General features: G+C 38.0%; 1 protein-coding gene across 1 annotated transcript in view; it reads left to right on the top strand.

The window, feature by feature from the left end:
- Positions 1-21,496, top strand: part of LOC107294950 (guanylate cyclase soluble subunit alpha-2-like) — a 100,027-nt gene that overhangs the window by 64,046 nt on the left and 14,485 nt on the right. The window contains exon 4 of the mRNA XM_015824227.1: positions 17,337-17,491. Within this exon, the coding sequence (XP_015679713.1) occupies positions 17,337-17,491 (155 nt within the window). The remainder of the gene's footprint in view (positions 1-17,336; positions 17,492-21,496) is intronic.

The following is a 21,496-nucleotide window of genomic DNA, read 5'->3' as shown; positions in this document are numbered from 1 at the left end:
CATTCTTCCTTAATATTATGATCTGTACAGAACCAATCTTTTTCTCTCCCTTCCTATGCAGAATTCTGTCATTAGGATTTCAGTATGGTGTCCATGGGCACAAAGTGTCTGTAGCTTTTTGTCTACTGTAGGTCTTTTGGCCACACTTGGAATACTGCATCCAGTGTTGGTCACCACGATGTACAAAAAGACATTGAGACTCTAGAAAGAGTACAGAGAAGAGCAACAAAGATGATTAGGGGACTAGAGGCTAAAACATATAAAGAACAGTTGCTGGAATTGGGTAGGTCCAGTTTAATGAAGAGAAGGACTAGGGGTGACATGATAGCAGTCTTCCAATATATCAGGAGTTGCCACAAAGAAGACGGAGTCAAGCTATTCTCCAAAGCACCTGAAGGTAGGACAAGAGGCAACAGTTGGAAACTAATCAAAGAGAGAAGCAATATAGAACTAAGAAATTTCCTAATAGAACAATTAATCGGTGGAACAACCTGCCTCCAGAAGTTGTGAATGTTCTAACACTGGAAGTTTTTAAGAAGAGACTGGACAACCATTTGTCTGAAATGGTATAGGGTTTCCTGCCTGAGCAAGGGGTTGGACTAGAAGACCTCCAAGATCCCTTCCAGCTCTATTGTTGTTGTTATTGTTATTATTATCATCATCATCATCATTATCATAATTATTATTTTGGTGACTATAATTCCTTATCTGATTTTAACTCAAAGCAATGATGATGATGATGTTATCCATTCAGTTGAGGCCAACTCTTGGCAATTCTATTGGCCAGGCCTCTCCACATCTTTCGATCTTGCGCTATTTTTTGAGTTTTTCTATGTTCCAGCTGGAATCAGTATGATATTTATAAAAAATACCTCTTGGTATTACCTTCTTAGAAAGTAACAACAATGGGTCAATGCATCCTCATGCTTTGTTTGACAGTTTACCCCACTGTCCAGAAGACAGAAGTCATCTGGGGATCCTACTTGGAGATAATAAGAAAATTCCTGTTTTGGGACCAACTGTGCCCAGAATAGCAGCCATTTTAGAATTCCCCTATGGCAATCATTTTTGTTTACTCTTCCCATCATGCATTTGGGATGTGCTTCTGAATAATAACACACATTTTGGGGAATGCTTGAATGTGAATAAGAAGTGTGAACATAAATAAAAAGCTTTTGTGGAATTTATTTGAATGGCTAGCTCAGATGGAACACATCAGACTTAGGACATAGCAATATTTCCCTAAATAGTTTTCATGAACACAAATAAGGGGGAAAAAAATAACATCACCGGTATGCATGTATTATATACCTTTGACCAGAATATTCCTGTGGTTCTTCCAGTAGTTTGAAATCAATAATTATGCATGCAGCTGAAATGTCTGCAGCAAAACCAAAAGATAAAACATTTGCTGTAGCAATACGAATTGCAATAACAACAGGATCTTTTCCTGTTAGTTTAAAGTCATGACAAGTCCATTTAATCTCGTCTACCTTTCAAAATCTTGTCATTGGACCCTGACAGTACAGATAAGAATCAAAAACATCCATTCTCCTAATACTCTATCCCAGCTAAAAATATATTGCATAATAAATGCACTGCATAAACGGCATGTTGAAATGGAAGATAACAATAAGAAGGCTTATTCCAGTTTACAAGCTAGAAAATAGTCATATTTAGTATAGAAAATATGTTGTGTTGCATGTGTTAGTATTATCAAAGCACAGGAAGGCAGGACAAGAAGCAACTAACCAAAGAGAGAAGCAACCTAGAACTAAGGAGAAATTTCCTGACACTTAGAACAATTAATCAGTGGAACAGCCTGCCTCCAGAAGCTGTGAATGCTCCAACATTGGATGTTTTTAGGAAGAGACTGGACAGCCATTTGTCTGAAATGATATAGCCAAGGTTGCCTACCCCTGGTATAGGCTTTCCTGCCTGAGCAGGGGGTTGGACTAGATGACCTCCAAGATCCCTTCCAACTTTATTATTATTACTACACAGAATCTACCTATAGAATTACACAAATCAACAACTCCAATAAATGGAATTTCCACTTACAGCTAATATGTGCTGGAATCTGTTTTTGGTCTTATTTACTTTTTAGACCCTTTTTTCAGCGATTGGGATTTTCAGTACCATGTTATGCTCATAATAGCCAGGTCTGTCATCCTTTGTGGCCTCTGATGATGAGGTGCAGTCAACCATGATCACAAAGCCATATTAATGTTTTCTCTTAGATGTCCTTCCATTCCCTTAAGCAGCAAATGGATAAGATACATATCATATTTATGATTGATCTTTTCCATTTTCCACTGTGTCTTTTCTTATTTATCTCCAAGATCCCAGGATTACTCCATTTCCACCATAATAGTCTTGGGATCTTGACGAATAATTAGTTAGCTTTATGCTGAATTAGTAATATCACACTGTCATTGGTTAATTTTATTTATGATGGGGGGAGGTTCTGAGGGAGAAATCTGTACAATATCAACAATCCCAATTGATCCCGAGAGCCCTAGAATGAACACAGTCTCCTATCCAGTGATTTGTGGGCCAGTGTCCCTGAAAGCTGTAAGAGATTCCCAAAATAGCAATCACCACATCCCTACCTTACCCTAGGCATATTTCCAAATAGACAGCCCTCCCCTTCTGTTAGGTCTTAGTAATACATGTTCAATACTTGTTAAAAGAATAGAATCCAGTTGAGCCATTACAGATGAGGAAGGCTTAACCTCTTTTACTGACAGGCCGGGAAAGTCAATCAGCATTGGATAATCAAGTAGAGAAGTGAAGAGTCTCTTGGCTAGGGAGAAAATGTTTAGAAGAGAAATAGAAAAGTTTTCTGCTCAGTGGAGTTTTGATTTTAAAGAAGTTTGACAAGGCTTAGGAAAGACTACAATGGAAGAAGATGTTCATCCCCTGGAGTTTTAGGAGAGCTGATCTAATCTTAAAAGAAAAAGATTGAGAGAAGGCTTGAGTGACAGAGAAATAAAGCAGTATGATTATAGTAACATTGTAAAGAAACCAAACAAAACTTTAGCATAAAGAATCTAAAGTTCTGGCACACAAAGCTAAGAAAAGTTTTTGAATTATATGAAATTATTTGCCTTCACTTATATTACTTTTAATAAATTGTGTTTGTTTTGGAAATCCTTTGTCATACAATTCTGGTTATTAAGTTCACACTTACTTCTTTTGCTACTAGAAGAAATAATAATATCCAATAAGCTAAGGGGGTCTGACTATAAACTGAGGTAGATAAACAGATCAATACTGGTGCTAAGTTGTGTGGTGGAATGCAGTGTGGATTCCCAGGAGGGAGGGGCTTCATTCCAGAGAGTAACAAGATAGCGAAGCATGGAATGCTTGGTGGGAGGAAAAAGATAAAAATGGCTCCCTCCCTAGCAATTCCTGAGTATACTGTATCTATAGTTATGCAAATAGTTGCTTTAATTTAGCAAGATTCATTCTATAGGTGAGGAACAATAAAGGAAAGGCCCAGTACTCTTCAATATCTTCATAAATGACTTAGATGAGGGAATAGAAGAGGAACTCATCAAATTTGCAGATGACACTAAACTGGCAGGAATAGCCAACACCCCAGAAGACAAGCTCAGGATCCAAAAAGATCTTGACAGACTTAAACAATGGGCCCTATCCAACAACATGAAATTTAATGTGGAGAAAAGCAAGGTTTTAGACTTAGACAGGAAAAACCAAAGGTACGTGTACAGAGTAGGTGAAATCTGGCTTAAAAACAGTAACTGTGAGAGGTAGCTTGGAGTCCTAGTGGATGATCACTTAACTATGAGCCAGCAGTGTGTGGCCACATCCAAAAAAGCTAATACAACCCTTGGTTGTATAAACAAAGGCATAGAATCAAAATCATGTGAAGTATTAGTACTGCTTTGTAAAGCCTTAGTAAGGCCACACCTGGAATACTGCATCCAGTTTTGGTCACCACATTACAAAAAAGATGTTGAAACTTTGGAAAAAATACATAGAAGAGCAACTAAGATTATTAAAGGCCTGCAGACTAAAACATATGAAGAACAATTGCAGGAATTGGGTATGGCTAATCTAGAGAAAAGAAGGACTAGGGTGGACATGATAGCAATATTCCAGTACTTGAAAGGCTGCCACAAGGAGGATGGGGTCAATTTATTTTTGAATGCTTGGCAACTGATTCATATTTATGATGGTCACAGTGTCCCAGGGTCATGTGATCCCCTTTTGCAACCTTTTGACAAGCAAAGTCAATGGCAAGGCTGCTGGTGGCCAAGTGCTAAGGCAGGACTTCCCTCTCTTCCTCCCTTCCTCTTTCTCATTCCCATCTTCTTCTGAAGGAAGAATTTGACCCCCCCCCCCATATTTTCCCTCTTCCATATATTCCTCAAACAAGGAAAAGCCTCCAGAGACAGAAAAGAGAAGCCATTGAGGAAACTAGCTTAAAAAGGCGCATTCCCCTTTAAGAATTAGCTACTGGCTAGAAAGGAAAGTTAAGGAGCGCAGCTGGCACTTAAGAAAAAAAATGTAGTAAGTACTGGCTGCCTGCTAAGGCAGCCTCCCCAAATGGCTCCATTCATAAATAAGGGAATGCTACAGGCAAAATCCATTCAGGAGAAAAATACTTCAAAATCCCTTGCAGCAAAACTTACAGCTAACAATAGCAGAGCAATAGAAGCTAACAAATAGAAATTGCCAAACACTCTTAAGAAAACAAAGCCCACATTGCACAAATCCCAGAACTTCAAAGTCACAAAAGCACATAAGAATCCTTCCACTCTCCATCTCCCTCCCTCCCTCCGTGCCTCACCTCCAGCCAATGCTGCCTTTCTTCATTGCTGTCTTTTTTCATTCCTCGTGGAGGGCGACCTCTCCCCCGCTGCATTTTTTGCCTGTTTGTTGCTGCCAGCATAGGTGGCTGCCACAGCAGTTGTAGATTGGCTCATGGCCGGCCTGCTTGATCTCCTCTTCTCTCCCCCCACCCTCCTCCTTTTTCTTCTTCTTCTTCTTTCCCTTCAGTGCAGCTGGAGCTGATTCCACCTCCTCCCATGGCTGCTGCTTTTTTTCTCTCTCCCTCTCCCGCCCAAACTGCTTCCTTTTATAGCCACTCCTGTCTCTGCCCCCCTCCTCCTCCTTTCTCCTCTGGGTGAGCCAGAAGTGAGCCTGGGACTTTGCCTCGCCCCAGCCATTCTGCAGCTCTGGAGGACTCTCTCACAGTAAGTCCTTGCCTGTGCTGGCTCATTCCCCCCCACTACACTTGGTTGGGCAGGGCTGTGTACCACTTGCCACATGCTAATGTACCACAGGTGGTACGCATACCACCAATTGAAAAGCCCTGGACTAGAAGACCTCGAAGGTGTCCCTCCCAGCTCTTTTCTTATTGAAATTACTTAGAAGTAACTTTGTGTGTCTTTCTTGTTTCTTGAGGGGATGGACAGTGGTACTTTATAAGAAGCAAATGATTGTGAGGGGAGAGTACACCTTTTTTTTAAAGTGGGAGAAATAACCTCATCTGATTTCTGAATTATGACATATTCAGTCCTCCTCAATGAAAAACGGGGGAAAAAATCCAGTCCTACTCCTCTGGTAACATTGCTATCACTTCCCTGCCACCTGCAGCCCTTACAGAATGAAGAAAATGGTGGAGCATCCCTTGTAGACAAGGAATACAGTTATGAGTGATGCAAGTTTTTTGTTGGAAGAATAGCACTGTGTAAACAAGACTTTGGAAAGAAAAGCTGTACTAAGCATGATCCAGGCATGTTCCTTATCAAGAATGATAAAAGCTTTTATATTTATGCACTGTAAATATGTTTTGATATCTCTTTCCTTATTTTATTGTGGCCAATGATGTTTCTTTTTGGGCTTTACCTTTGTATGAACATCCTTATTTTTATTTTGTTGATGCGTGTGTTTTTACTTGGGAGATAATTATAACATAAACAGATAATGAATAATAAACAAAATATACGGTGCTTAACTTCTTTATATGGCATAGTCTATTGAAGATGGCTGTAATATTAAACCAAAAAAATTCTGCCTTGTATTCTGCTGTGAAAAAAATTCAAGTGTTTGGTTAATTAAGGAGCATCTTTAGTAGCATCATAAGCATAATATTGTTTTCTGACAGGGACTCATCTAACCATTATCTGGAAGAAAACCTGCTTCAGTGTGAATTGCAGCCAGCTCTGCAGTGCACTTTCCCTTTTCACCTGATATAATGCTTATGGAAGTCAATAGGGCTCTTCAGTTTATTAGATCATTACATTGGGCCCTGGAGTAAGGATGGAACTCGGAATTGTTCCTGTAATCTACATTTTTTTCTCCTGCTTAAGAAATCAGTCAGAAAATATTGAGTTGTTTGTACGTAACATATTTGATACTAAGGCAGCCTTTCGCTCCTAGCAAGTCCCTTTAACACAACTTACTAGAATGTTATCTAAAGTTCCTATAAGAACCAGATATCTGTGGAAATTCTCAGTCATCCAGGTCACGGTTGTCCAAAGGTGCTTTTTCAAAAGGCAAGTGGACTTCCTTTGTTTTTCTTTGAAGACATTTCGCTTCTTATCCAAGAAGCTTCTTCAGTTCCTATTGAAGAAACTTCTTGGAGGAGAAGCGAAACATCTTCAAGCAAAAACAAAAAAAGTCCAGTTGCTTTTTAAAGAAGCACCTTTGGGAGAAGAACCAAATAACGTTTGAAATTTTGAGCATGTCTGATGGGCAACTACAATCAAATGTCTGACCCAGATTTTACCCAAGTGGGTAATTGGGTACTTTGCTCTCAGCCATTCCTCCCACCAGCAAAGCTTTTCCACCAATCAAAATTGACCTTTATCTTCCAAATAATTCCTAGGTGTATCAGGCTGTCTTAGAAGCATATTTGGCCTGGGGATATGACATGACATGGGCGTGCATCAGGGTCGGTAAAGGAGGGCAAGCAATGAAACGTGCATCATGTTGTCATCACATAAATATTGCAATGCACATACTTGCATCAGATGCAAGATGCAGGAGATTTGCACTATGAAATTTTTATCTGTTGGCTTTTTGCATTGCTGTGATTTGCTGTGCTCACTACTATGGCAAGAATCTGTTAATATAATCAGCACAGGGTAGAGTTGATATCTCATCTGGTGGGTGGAGATAGATTAATTTCTTTTACACCTGGCATAAGGTAAATCAGTATATTCATTCTTTGTACTTTATTAAAGAAAGAGTAATTCTGTAAAATAACAGCAGTACAAACAAAACAAATAGCAATCAAATTCACCTTTCAGTGAAATGCAAATAGGGGCAAACCATATATAGTTGAAGCAAACAGTTTATTATATATGATGTTTGGGGAAAAAAAAAATAGAAACTTGCCCTATAGACCATACAACTTTATGTACAGTAAGTGATGTCTTTCACTTGGTTACTAAATTAACCTATTTCTTAGTTTGAAGAATACCATGAACTACAATGTACAATGGACTAGGTTCTCACAATATACTAACCTGCACATTAACCAAGCTGTGTTGTGCAAATGCAGCTGCTTGGCCTTTACGGCCTGTTCCACCATCCTGTGACCCTTTTTGGCAATCCCCAGAGCTTTCCAAGCCATGGCAGCAAAATATCTTGGTATATCATTTTTGACAGTATGATTTTTTTCAATGGTATTTGTAGGGGAAAGGTTAAAACAGATGTTTTAAATTTGGCATGACGTAACGCACTTATTATGCATTAAAAATACGTTGCATTTATTGGCTGACGCTGTTCCCTGCAAAAGGGATCCACTCCTTTTTGTGTTGATTCTGTTGAAGCTTAAATAAAGTAGTAACTGTTGTTACACCTGCCTCGTCTCAATGCCTTACCAACGCACAGAACAGAACAGGAACAGTCTCAATCATTGAGCAAAGCAGTCACTAAGCGAGATGCCCACGTAGCTGTTTCACTCAATGACCGCAATTTTAGCACTCTCAGTTGTGGCTGTTAAGTGATCTCCTGGGTTGTTGAGAGAATGGAGCAAAAGAGTTGTTAAATTCAGCTCTAGCAGGCTACAGGAATGGAGGGCAGAGCTTCAGGATCTGAGTTCTGTTTCTCTAGCCTGCCAGAATTCAGCTCCCTTTTGTACACAGAAGAGAACTGCTCCGACAGGCTGCAGGAACCATCTGAGCTCCTTTTCTGCACCCAGGCACAGGACTTCAGCTCTCTTCTTTCAGCCAGCCCCCAGAGACGAGAGGTAGAGGCAGATTGCAACCTGAAGGATCCTTGGTGCTCTCTGAGGTTGGTTGTTTTCTTGCAGATATTTCATTGCCCAAAGTAGGTAACATCATCAGTGCTAATCTGATGATGTTTCCTAGTTTGGGTAATAAAACATCTGCAAGAAAACAACCAAGCTCAGAGAGCACCAAGGACCCTTCATTTCAACCCTGAGCAACAAATATTCTTCTTTATTAGGGTGCAACCTTCCCAGTGCACCTAACCATTACTTTCTGGGAAAGCCAACAGAGAAGGTTGCAAATGGTGATGCCATAACTGCAGGGCGCTTGACAATAGGTCGTAAGAGTGAACAAGTTGTCAAACACCCAAATTGCAATCACATGACCAGGGGAAACATAACATTTTATGATGTCCAGCAATGCCATACAGGCCATAAAGCACCAGTTGTTCTAAATAACCAGTCATATAAGTCAAGGTAGCAATAAGAAGGTTTTATATGCAAGACAGGATATAATCAGCAGAATCACATGCTATATGTCTTTCTGCATTTTGCAGTTTCGGATTGCAAAGGACAGTCTCTTTTATCTGAAAGCTCTGTGCTGAGCTAGAGAAAGGGATAATGCTGGATTTATAATTCATTTATTAAAAAGATAGACTGCCTTGAAAGGCGGAATGATGCACCAGCACATGTGAAGAAAATTGAACCATGTGAATGAATCTAAATTACCAGTAATAAGGAACTAGTTTTATACCTATTGTGAAGAAAATAAAATAAACACATTTCAGATTCCTGGTTAGAGCAATTGATTGGATACAAAATATACTATTTAGTTGTGCTTTGTCTAGAGAAATATGTTATTTTATGTAAATGATTGGATTTTATATCTGGCAGTGATTAGTTATTTTTGCTTAAAAACAAGGGGATGCTCTCTTAGTAATGTAGAAGTTTTCCATAGTTTAAATTATAATTTTGAAGTAAAAAGTTGATAGCTGTTCTCCAAAAGTATAGGAAGGGAGAAGCCAGCATTTGTGTTCAGGTATATTCATCTTTCAGTCTTATTTATGTGTTAGATCATTTTACAGGAGTCCCTGGGAGATTGCCAATTATTTGTGGCTAATCAAAATTCTCTTTTATTCTAAGATAGAGATAACTGAATTCATCCTATATCCTAGAAATGTTTTATATATTTCTATTCTATCCTGAAAGTCATAGGATGTTTTCTTCTCATACCACTTCAATTTTGGTTGTTTGTTCAGCACAGTAGTGTTAAAACTATACACTAAAAGTTCATCTTAAAGATGACAAGCATTGTTTGCTTGCATTTTATGGATCAGGAGGAGGAAGGAGTATTATATATATTCAATGCCTTGAGTTAACTATTAAAAAAATAATGAGGGCAAAATAAAAACAATATAATCAATAAATGAATGAATCAATCAATCAATAATCTTATTCCGTCTAAATAGGAGAATCTTTGAAAGCCTACCTCCTCTATCACTTCATTTGTCCTCTGTGTCCAGTCCAACAAAGCAATACAATAGTGCTCTGGGTTTGTTAATGGGACCAGAATTATCATTAATAAGTGATGTAATGAATGTTACATGATTGCATTAGTTAGCCAAGGACCATGGGTTGTTAAATGAGGACCAAATGTGATTGCAACTTGTTACTTCCTGCCAGCTTCCAACAAGAAACTCAATGGGGAAGCCATCAGAAAACCACAAGTTGCTCTCACAATAAGTCTTTCCTTCTTAGGTGGTTCACAAGCAGGCCAGCAGGTAAGAACTGCAGCCTGGTGGGTAACTGCTGCAGAGTACAGGCAGTTATGCAGGTGGATACCACAGGTGGATACATGGATGGTCTTTGGATGGGCACAAATGCAGGAGACCAGGTGGATGCTACGGTGAGTGTGAGCAGGTGCATGGGTAAGTGGTACTGGCAGGAGCAAGTGCAGGAGAATATGTGGGCAAATGCTATGGACAGGTGCAAGTATGAGCGGGCAGGTAAGTGCTATAGGTGGGCATGTGGAGGCTAGTGGATGATTAGGTGGGTTTTAGGAGCAGGCATTAGGTGGGTTTTAGGAGCAGGTGGGTGGGTTGATATGGTAGGCATGAGTATAGGTAGATGGATAGATCTTACAGGGGAACATGAGTACAGGTGGGTGCAAGTGTTACCAGATTTTACAGAGTGCAAGATGGACTTGAGTACAGGTATGTGTTATGGAGTGTAGACATACATGGGTGCATGCACACTCTATGAAGTACGAGATCCGTCTGCCACCCAGAGGGTCCTTGTGAGAAAAAGTGGTAAGAAAAAGCAACTTGCAGGAATAACTTGAAAGCCCCTGTTGCCCCTTCCCCATTGACTTGTCTTGTAAGCAAAGGTCACAAATGGCAATCACATAACTGTGGGATGCTTCAACCATTATAAGTATAAGCTGGTTGCCAAGCATCTGAATGACAACCATATGAACATTGCAATAACCACAACTTTGAAGGTGGGTCAGAAGTCCCCCTCGTTTAGCACTATCATAACTTTGAAGGGTCCCTGAATAAGTGGATGTAACCAAAGGACTATCTGTGACCATCTACAAGGTTAAACTATACACAGAGTTAATATTTCTAAAAAGCCAAAAGTTGCCTTTTGAGTTTAACATTTAATGAAAAAGTTCTTGAATTTTCTGTTTGGAGACAGAAGCTGAAATAAACCTTGAATATTTTATTTTCCTGATCTTCACCGCAGTCTTGGGAACCACTAGAAAGTGCTTCAGGGTCATTCATGGGCTTCGGTTCACAGTTTTACTAAAATTGTTTTTATCTGATTTAATGATATTGCCTTCCTTTTCTGTACTTATTATAAGGCATCCTACTCTCCTCGTGACTTTCTAGAGTAAAACTGTTTTTCATCAGAAAATATATTCTTTTTTCCTTTCTTTCTTGGTATAAATATAACCCCCATAATCTGGCAATTTCTAGCAATTAAATGACTCACATCTGATGTGGAAACTAATTGATTAGTGAGTTTAACTGTTGGGGAATCCTTTAGTAATGCTGGAACCCAACATATGTGCAGCCACAGCTGCTTAGCCTGAGTGTTCAGGTTATTTAATTAAATATTAAAAGGTTGGCTTCTTTTCTTAGCTTTGGTAATGATGCAAAGATAACTGTCATTATCTCTCGTAATGATGCAAGTTTTTGCAAAGAATTTTTATTAGGCTTGCTTTTGCCAAAATGGATTCAATATATTTCACTTCAACAGAGACATTTTTAATTGTAGCTTTGTAGTGGAATGGTGGAGGTTGCAATAGATTGGTCCAGATTCTCCACAGTACTATTGGAAAATAGAGTTTGCAGATTGCAAATTGGCCAGCTATGGGAATGCTATTTCCCTTGTTTAGTATTATATTTAACAGCCATTTTTGTTAAGTCTGCCTTTTTCTGAAAGTGCTTTATGGAGGTTAATCTGGTAAATGTAAGAAAGTCCTAGTCTGGTTAGCAGAACCAGAATAAGCTACCTGGCAATCTCATGTAATATCACGTGTTAGTCTACACCTTTCAAGCCCTTCATGCATGGGTCCAGATTTTCTGAAAAACCGTCTTATCCCAATGGGATTAGCCCACCCCACTCGTCTGGCAAAAGGGGCATGCTGAGGACCTCATCAGCAAAAGAATTTTGGCTTTCAGGGTCCCTTTTCTGCCATGGCTCTTGCACTCTGGAACATCTTGCCCCCAGAGTCAGATCCGCTCCCACCCCTCTGACATTCTGAAAGTCCTTGAAAATATGGCTGTGCCAACTAGTCTGAGGCCCTAATGGCACTATGGCATTCTGGAGGTGGCTAATGGAATAGAGAACACCCCATTCCTCTCTGTGCGCATTTTGCTCCTTCCTTGTCCATCCTATTTAGTTTTATTTTAATTGAATTTTAGATCTTTATTTATTGTTTTAATGTTTTATTCTGTATTGTATTCAACATCCGTAAGATGCCTGGAGTCCCCTTTGTCAAGATGGGTAGCATGCAAGTTTGATAGATAAATAAATGAAATGTTGACCTACACTGAAGCAATATATGTATTTGTTTGTGTGAGAGAAGTGTGTAAATAGCAATAGCACTTAGACTTATATACCACTTCATAGTGCTTTACAGCCCTCTCTGAGCAGTTTACAGAGTCAGCATATTGCCCCCAACAATCTGGGTACATATTTTACTGATTTCAGAAAGATGGAAGACTGAATCAACCTTGATCGGTCAGGGTCAAACTCCTGGCTGTGGGCAGAGTTTGCCTGCAATACTGCATTCTAACCACTGCACCACCACAGCTAGATGAATGATGTGCAACTATGTTTTTCAGCAAATTTTACTTCTGCCTAAGACTTTATTTTTTAATTAAACTCGAGTATATGGTAAAACAGAGGTGCCTATTTACACATTTCTAAGTACACATGTCATAATTTTCATTTCATAATTTAAAAGAAATTGCCCTGAGAATCTCAAACAGAAATCGATATGAGACTTGTCTTACTGCCCTGGGTCTAACTTTGATCCAGTGGGATATCATTCCATCATCTTCCTTCTTTAATAAAAATATTTAAAACAATGCTATCTTGTTTTAAAGGGTTTTTTTAAAAAGAGCTATGGTACTGCAAGTAATGACTAGGCCTGTTGTGTCCTGAGCCTGCAAAAGCAGGCTCGGGACGTTGCAATGGTCTGGGGCTTTGCAAAAGCTGCCCGGGACCAGACTGAGCGGCGCCAGCCTTGCGCACATGCGCAAGGCAGGAGAAGTGCCTGTGCTTGGTCGCCATGTTGTCCAGGGATCTGGGCATATAAAAGGAGGCCTGCGTGCCTCTGCTCTTGTTCGGAGTTGTGACTGAGAAGGAATAAAGAGCTGTTTGAACAACATGTGTTCTCCTCATTCGCCATTCCTGCGAGGACTTAACAAGGCCCAAATATCCTTTTTTTGGACACATTATGTGAAGACCCAGCTCTCTGGAGAAGGCTGTAATGCTGGGAAAGATGGAAGGAAAGAGAAGAGGACAAGCAGCAGCAAAAAGAAGGACTTAATTACAGTGGCAATAACTTCCTTGGAAGTGCTGAAAAACCAGGATAGAGATAGTGCTTCATGAAGAAAATCTATCTGTGTGGTTGCTGGGAATTAAAAACGTCTTAATAGTGTGTAATCAATTGTGCTACAGTAATAGGAGTCTGATCCTTGGTGTACTGATTCATATTTATGAGACTCTTAGGCTTCTGTATCATGCTATAGTAATTGTTCAAGAAGGGGTAAGTTTGTACTTCTTACGAGGGATTCTCCATCCATTTTAATAGAAAAACTCTTATACGAATTTAGTGCCGGTAGAGCCAGCTGGAAATAAAAGTCTACTATAGTGGACCTCTTTTCTGCAATTTTAAAAATGATTTTAAAAATCCTTTAAAAAAGGAAATAAATATGTATAAGCCTGACTAAGTTAGTAGCAACCTTTCACTTCAAGTATGGCTACTTAAACAACTTCCCTGCTTATGTCGCACACGTTTAATAATGCAGAATATTTTTTATTACTCATATTCATTCTTTTAAATGGCAAAAAGGAAAAGAAAGAAAAGAATTTCCTGTCCCAGTCTAATGGATCTTTTAAATTAACCAGGACTCTGTATTATGTCTTTTGCATCCTATTAACATTTCCAATCTCACTCTTCTCCATTTGGTGCAGCTTTTCTCAAAATAAACAATATGTCCACTTTTTCATTGGAATGAAAACACATTAACTGATTGCAACATAAATCATTTTTACAGTTTTTATTACTACATTGGAAATTCAGCTTTTCTCAGCCTCATTTAAAAAGTAGATGCTCCAAAATAGGAATCTGTTTTCTAATTTGATTTTCAAATTTTTGTTTTCATCTAAAGCAGAACCAGTATCACTTACTGTATTTTCACTCTCAAAAAGGCTGACTGAAAAAGGTCCATCCTGAAATCCAAGCAGGATTTTGGCACAGAGTATTTGTAGCACAGGGCATTTGCAACCAGAAGCCAGAAGGTGGCATCTTTCTGATGCAGGTGGCATTCGACCTTCCCTGGCGGCTTCCCTATTGACCTTTTGGGGAAGCCAGCAGAGAAGATTGTGAATGGTGATCACATGATTGCGGGATACTTGGCAACCAGTTGTTTATTTAAAAAAAAATAAACATAATTTTAAACTATATTCTGCTCACTCCTACCTTACTGTAAATGGCAACAAATATAAAGAGTTTTATACTTACTAAAAACATTATATTGTTTCATTTAGTTGGTATCTGTATTGCTATTTTAAAAGATAAAATAAATGAATGAAGACTGGTCCTTGCTGTAAAGACTGCACTGAGCTCTGATAGTTATTTGCCCAATAGGACATTGCTGTAGATGCATTGACTATTTCTCTTCCATCTTTTTTTTTAAAAAAACAACAACAACCACAAATCAGTTATAGAAACTGTGGCAGATTTCCATGGTTTTGCTTTTCAGAAAAAAAATATGGAAACAATATTGATAAAGTAGGGCTTCCTATAAAATTTAAATTATCTGTGTCTGTTCTGTTATAAATATTTGATTAAAAGCAGCTTAGAAACCAGTTGACCATGTTCTTCACTCAAAGATATAAAGATGCTCAAGTTCATTGTGACTGAATAGCAGTCTAGTAATAAAGGCCTATTACTGAATTCTGGCTTCAAATTGGAGATTAAACAGACTCTTTGTTTAGAGTTGAGCTGATTTGGTTGTTGATTTTAATTTAATTGGCTTAGATACTAATTTGGTTTAAGGCATAGGGTTCTTAATACTGATGCTGTTAATACTAATTAGCTGAGAAATACTGAGTGAAAAGACATTTGGTTCAAGATGCAATAGTTTTTGACTGGTCTGAGGTAGTGTTGAAATAGTGACCTATTGAGTGTGGGAAGGGAGGGAGGGAGGGAGGGAGGAAGGAAGGGAGGGAGGGAGGGAGGCAGGAAGGAAGGAAGGAAGGAAACAATACCATAGAACATTCACCAAGTTGTTTAATCTATGGCTACGAATGAAGGCAAATATATGTGTCCTAGGATAAAGTTGAATACACACATTCTGGTAGAGAGAAGTTCCCTGAGGATGGGCTCCAGCATATCTGAAAGTTCAGAAGACTAAACCTCTGGTCCCAGATTGTATCCTGCAATTATGGCTACTTTGTAAAGCACAGAGAATTAATTTGAACTCATTGATCCTTGTAACAGCTTCTCAGGCCATGTTTATTTTCTGATTTGGTCTGCAATACATTTGTTCTATTGCACATCGCATAGATCGCATACAGTAATCTATGACTTATCATCTTGTCGTTTTATATACACAGAGAGCTTATGCACTGGAGGCAAATTCCTTGTGTGTCCAATCACACTTGGCCAATAAAGAATATTGTTATTCCTATTCTAGTTCAGAGATGATTATTTCTGTTCCATCCAGAAAATTAGAATTTGCACAGAAAATAAATGTTGTATGGATAAGATCTTTTTTTGTGCAACACATTTTAACAAAATAATTGTGATAGGCAAGAATTACTTTCATTTCTTAATACGTTTTTCACTCATTATTAAATAACTATTTTAACAGTGATATTAACCTTATAAATGTACATTCATTACATTCCAGCTTTTCCTATTTTAAAAACCATTGGAGCTGATTCCCTCTTTTGCTTTATTTTACTGGAATGACTCCGTCATGAAATGGACTACCCACTTCTGTATTAAGCTCCTTCCTGCTGTTTTTAGAAAGCTCCCTAGTTGTGAAATTTCAGCCTACTTGTCAAAGATAAAGTTGTGAGTATGGCCAAAGCAGATGAAAATGTTTTAACAAGAGAGACCAATGATTGGTCCAGAAGTCAGTAGTACTTTAAGCAAGGAAGAGATTTCCTATTCCCGAAGACTATTTCCTGTGCAAATAAACTATCATTGTTGGAACATATACAAAACATAATTCTTCCTTATGGTGAAAAGATTTGAATGGTGTTCCAGTTTTTACAAGGCATGTAAATACACTTTTATGCCTGACAGTTACAAGATGCTCCAGGGTTCTTGTTTGAGTAACAGCTGCAAAAAGCTTAGCAATACGAGTAGTTCCTCTTTAAATGAGAATGGGATGGAGTAAAATAGCTTTTCCAATTTCATGATTTTGAAGTCGTGATACATTGATGATGATGTGATATCCCAGTGGTAATTCAAGAAAATTGGGTTTTTCAAAAACGGTCCCAGTCCTGCTAGCAAACCATGCTTGCATCCAGATCGGCCATGTTTCAAATTGAATCAGTAATATGAATTACAATATGATGCGTTCTCTCTCATTCATTATATCATTTTCATACTACAGTATTGCAGTCCCACATTCATGCAGCTGCAGCCATTGAAATCAGCTGTCTGAAATTTCTTTTTAAAATCTGCTTGTTGTCAGTTTTTGTGAAAATATTAAGCGTTCCTTCAGATTGCTGGATTAAAAAGATTTCAGAAGCTTCCTTAAGGCAAGGGATTTTCTCTATTACTGTCCTCTCTACCACGCACACAGATTGAGGAGGTTTACTCAATGATTTACTAATTATTTGTCTAAAAATCTCAGACTACTCTAGCCTGAATTATGTTACTGAACAAATGAACAAATATTTGATGTATGTGTGTCTAGACACAAACATGTTTCCTCTGTTTATTATTTTTTTCAAATCAAATTAATCATTTCAAATATAAGCACCCAAATTTATTTGGGAGTCTGGCAGCCTTTAACTAAATAACTTTTTCATCAATTACAATTCAGTAAGTTTTTTTTTTAACACGTGGCTATTGATCTTCACTTAAATTAATTTAAATTAACTTGGATTATTCTGAATATTGTATTAGCTAAAGGGAGTATGAATACCAATGAAGGTATTGATGAAGACCCAATTCCACATTTAACCTTGAAACTAGCTATCTGACTTTTGCCTATTATTTTCTGTCAGCCCACAGGATTTTTATTGTGAGGATAAAATGAAAGGTGATTGTTAAAAAAAAGGTAGAAAATAAATGCAGGATTGAGTCAGTAAGCAAAAGAAGATACGTGATTAATGTGATTTATTTTATTATTTCTTTGTTTCTTAACAGATGAGAATAGGGATTCACTCAGGATCTGTTCTGGCTGGAGTTGTTGGGGTGAGAATGCCCAGATATTGTCTCTTTGGCAACAATGTCACCCTAGCAAGCAAGTTTGAGTCAGGAAGTCATCCACGCCGCATCAACGTCAGCCCAACGACCTATCAGTAAGTGTTCTTCAGCCTTTTTAAAAATATACTTCTTAAAGCTTTGGTACACAGCATTTCTGCCCACAAAACAAAATGATATATCACCCCAATGTGCTGTACATTTTCAATATAAAGTAAATCTAGGGGCATAAGACAATTTGTATCTAAGTAAGCTTTTAACCAGAAAAAGACTATATTGTCTGCATGTCTTCTATCAATTAATCAATCTCTATCAGATTGGGCTATCAATAAAATATGGCATGAAACAATTGAGAAATCATGTAAGCCGCAGCCCCTAAAGAAAATATTATTGTGAGAGGCGCAGTTAGATGTGCCCCCAATGTTTTAATAATTTTCAAAGGCACATTCAGAGTCTAAAAGTGAACTGGATTTCTGAACCTGTCCTACACATATGATTCCTTCTGACTAATTTAACTGTTTTGGAGTTAGCCTTTATGAACTCATTTTGTAGTTAGGAATTTTTTTCCACTATTGTGGGTTTTGTAGTTTTCTTCCTGTGGTTTCAGCATTGTTTGCCTGTTTGCATGCTTTCCCTTTTTAATAATCTCAAGACTCTCTGTGTTTGTGTTCGTTTGTGTAAACCTCTATGTAAATGAAAGCTTATATAATTGTCTTCACCCAGGATGATCAGGGACTGATACAATTGAATATAAAATAGCTAGAGATTTGACGTTTTAAAAGCAATTAAAACTATTGCTCAAAATGAAGATTATTCACTATAGATAAAAATCAGATAACTACTATACAGAGCCAATTTGTGTGCTTCAGCAAGGGGCAGACATGTTGAGCAGATTTTGATGGATGGATAATGGATGAAGAGAGGCAAAGCTGGAATGTGGGAATACAAAGTAATTTGGGAACCAGTTGGCATAAAATAAATTCTTTTGTCCCAGATCGACCTAGTAACAAACAGTTATTAAAATTTCAGTGATTAGTATTTGAAATCAGAATCTAATTTCCCTGTGCAATTCTGTCAGATTGTTTTGTTCTGATTTTTAATTCTTTTCTCGTGATGCTCAAATTTGACATGTGAATAGATACTCCGCAGCAGGTCCCCATAAATTAAAATCTGATTTATACCTTGGAATGTGAATTTTGCACAATCAAGATAATCTTTTTTGATATTTATTCCAAAGTCACACAAGATCTTTTGACTGAATTGCAGGGATCAATTCTTCAGTGATACGTATAAATGTTGTATACTCTGCTACCAAGCTACAGTCCCTGTTTCTGAAGCTCGCTATCTTACTCTGGCAATAGAACAGGCGATGCTCAGCAAAGCAAGTCAACAACCAAGCAAGCAAGACTAGCAGCCAGAAAATTGTGCTCAGATGTTTTGTTCTAAAATCTATTACTCCTGCCTCATATGCCATCTGGCCTTTTCTCTTTTACACACTGAAAACTGGATGTTTGAACAAACTGTGCCTTGGACTCAGTTCTACAGCTGTTTTTGTGAAATCAATGAAAACCTAACCACTGATTGTAACTAAACTGATGCAGCAGTTTACATTCTACACCAGTGTTTCTCAACCTCAGGAACTTTAAGTTGGGTGGACTTCATCTCCCAGAATTCATCAGTCATCTGGGGAATTCTGGGAATGAAGCCACCCATCTTAAAGTTCCTGAAGTTGAGAAACATTTTTGTATATGAGGAAGCCATCAGGAATTGAGCTGTACTCAAATAAGGCTCCTACTTTCTGCATAATCAGATAAATAAATTGATTCTGTTCCTTTAAAGTTTAAAACGGTAGTTTCATTTTTAGTCCTTTAAAATGTTTAAATAGTTAACGTCTGAAATAATACAGTTTTACAATTTCTCTATAAAGAAAGCCTGCCATTGCTGTTCAAAGTTGAAAGTTGCTACATGAGTGTAACTTGTGTATTAGACTTGGCATTCTCTCCCAAAGAAGCAACAATTTGGATATAATACTTTCTTCTTTCATACTTCTCTTAAAAACCCCTGTTTCCTGATTTTTCTTCTTCTTAAACTCATATTTCCTAACCACATGGTTGCCACCCTTTGTATTATATGCATGAACTGGTGAAAGGAAACACAGTTGTTGTTCCTTCCAGTCCAATGTCACTTGACCCACCCAACTCCAATGTCAATTTGAAGCTAATTCTGCAAAAAGTTGAGATTTCAAGATCAGCACTCTGTGTCTCAGGGCGAACTTTTCGTGCTCACATACTGTTCCTCTGTGCCAGGATAAACAGGGTAGTCCTTCCTAAATTCCTTCTTGGATGAGAATCTCACAAATTTGTTCTTCTTTGCTGAAACAGAAAATGCTGCTCCAATTATAACAATGTACTAAATCCAATGCACAGGCTGCTTGTCCAGGATATAATAATTTTAATGTATGCCCAAATGAATTTCAAAGCTAAACAAAAACCATTCTCAGCAGTTACAGGTCTGCTTACAAGTGGCTGTTTCCTTGAATTATATATGATGCACTCTGCTTATTTAGAAAATTCCACTTCATTGGTTTTTAGCCAGTGGCTCTAATCAAGATACCTCATACTCAGTTGGGAACAGCAGGTGACACGTGTCTCTTTATTGCACACTAGGGATTTTCATTCCATCTTTTCTGAAAAGTGAACAGATTTATCCTGCGAATATCACTGAAAACCTTTGAAAGGTGCACCACTTTCCATGTTTAATATGTTAAACAGGCAGAGCTTGTTTCTGTGCATGGATTGTTCCTGTTAAATCAAATAACAATTTAAATGCCTAGTTTTACGGAAAACAGTGCCTTTCATTTGCAGGCCATTGTAAAACAAAGGGACCAGAACTTAGTTAATTTGGATATGGTAGAGAACTTATTTGTGAAATGCCAGCTCTTTGGTAAAATAGGTGCCATATGTGTGTAATTCTGTGTTACTTTGTAAACAGCCCGCTCTTTATTTTCTCCCCTCTTTTTAAAGAAAAGCCATAATACAGTATTATATCTAAACATCCAACTGTGATTTGTTAATCTCAGTTATATTTTCACTGAATTTGAAAAATATTAAAGTAATAAATCTGATATAGATTAAAGGCTTTATTCTGTTCAGTACCCACAGTGATTGTTTGAAGGGGGGATGTGGTGTGCAGAGGAACATAATGCTTAATTGCCATGACATTAGGAAAAGAGAAAGTTTTCTGCTTTCTAGTTTAGGGATCTTCAGATTATTTGAGGAGCTTTGTTTTCCTGTTGGTTGTAGGATCTTTACTTCCCATTTTCTTCCAATTAATTTAGAATAGTGTTAACATTTCACCCTCAGTTTGTGAAGTTGATAAGAGTGTGAAAGAGCCAGTCCACCGGTCCAAGTGCATGATTTGATCTTCTGTTGGATGATTTCAGAAAAGCAACTGATTGTGCTGAAAAGTGTTAGATTGACAGTTGGTGTCATTAGAGTGTTGTCAGGAATCCTTGTTCACATTAAAAAAAACAACAACACGATTTGGTTCAAACCCAGTAATGAATATAGTGCTCAGTCAGTGACTGTAATTGCCAAATAAAAATGTAAACCTGGATTTTTTCCAAGCAGTATTAACACTAGACAAACAGTCAACAGTAAACAATATCCTACTCAAGGGACTACGAAGGGAAAATTACACTCCTACCAACACAGAGAGGGCAAACTACCTTATATAAACAGACTCCACTCCCTTCCCACAATGAAGTTGTTACCTTAGTTCAGGGGTAGTTAACCTTGGCTCTTTTATGACTCGTGGACTTCAATTCCCAGAATTAGCTGGCTCAGGAATTCTGGGAGTTGAAGTCCACGAGTCATAAAAGAGCCAAGGTTGACTACCCCTGCCTTAATTGATAAGGAAGTATCTGCAAGCAAACAACTAAACTCAGAGAGCACCAGGAACTCCACAGTTCATACAGATTTTCTCTTCTATTCATTGTGGATCTTATCAAAATCAGGATTAAGTGTCACCACTATTCCAGGTGATTGACTGGCCTATAGCACTACTAGATGTACTTGATCCATGAATGTCCATGGATAATTGGC

This window comes from Protobothrops mucrosquamatus, unplaced genomic scaffold (assembly GCF_001527695.2).
Source record: "Protobothrops mucrosquamatus isolate PMUCROS unplaced genomic scaffold, P.Mucros_1.0 scaffold2169, whole genome shotgun sequence".
Taxonomy (NCBI): domain Eukaryota; kingdom Metazoa; phylum Chordata; class Lepidosauria; order Squamata; family Viperidae; genus Protobothrops; species Protobothrops mucrosquamatus.
The sequence above is the reverse complement of the archived record's forward strand: the minus strand, read 5'-3'. Positions and strand labels throughout refer to the sequence as shown.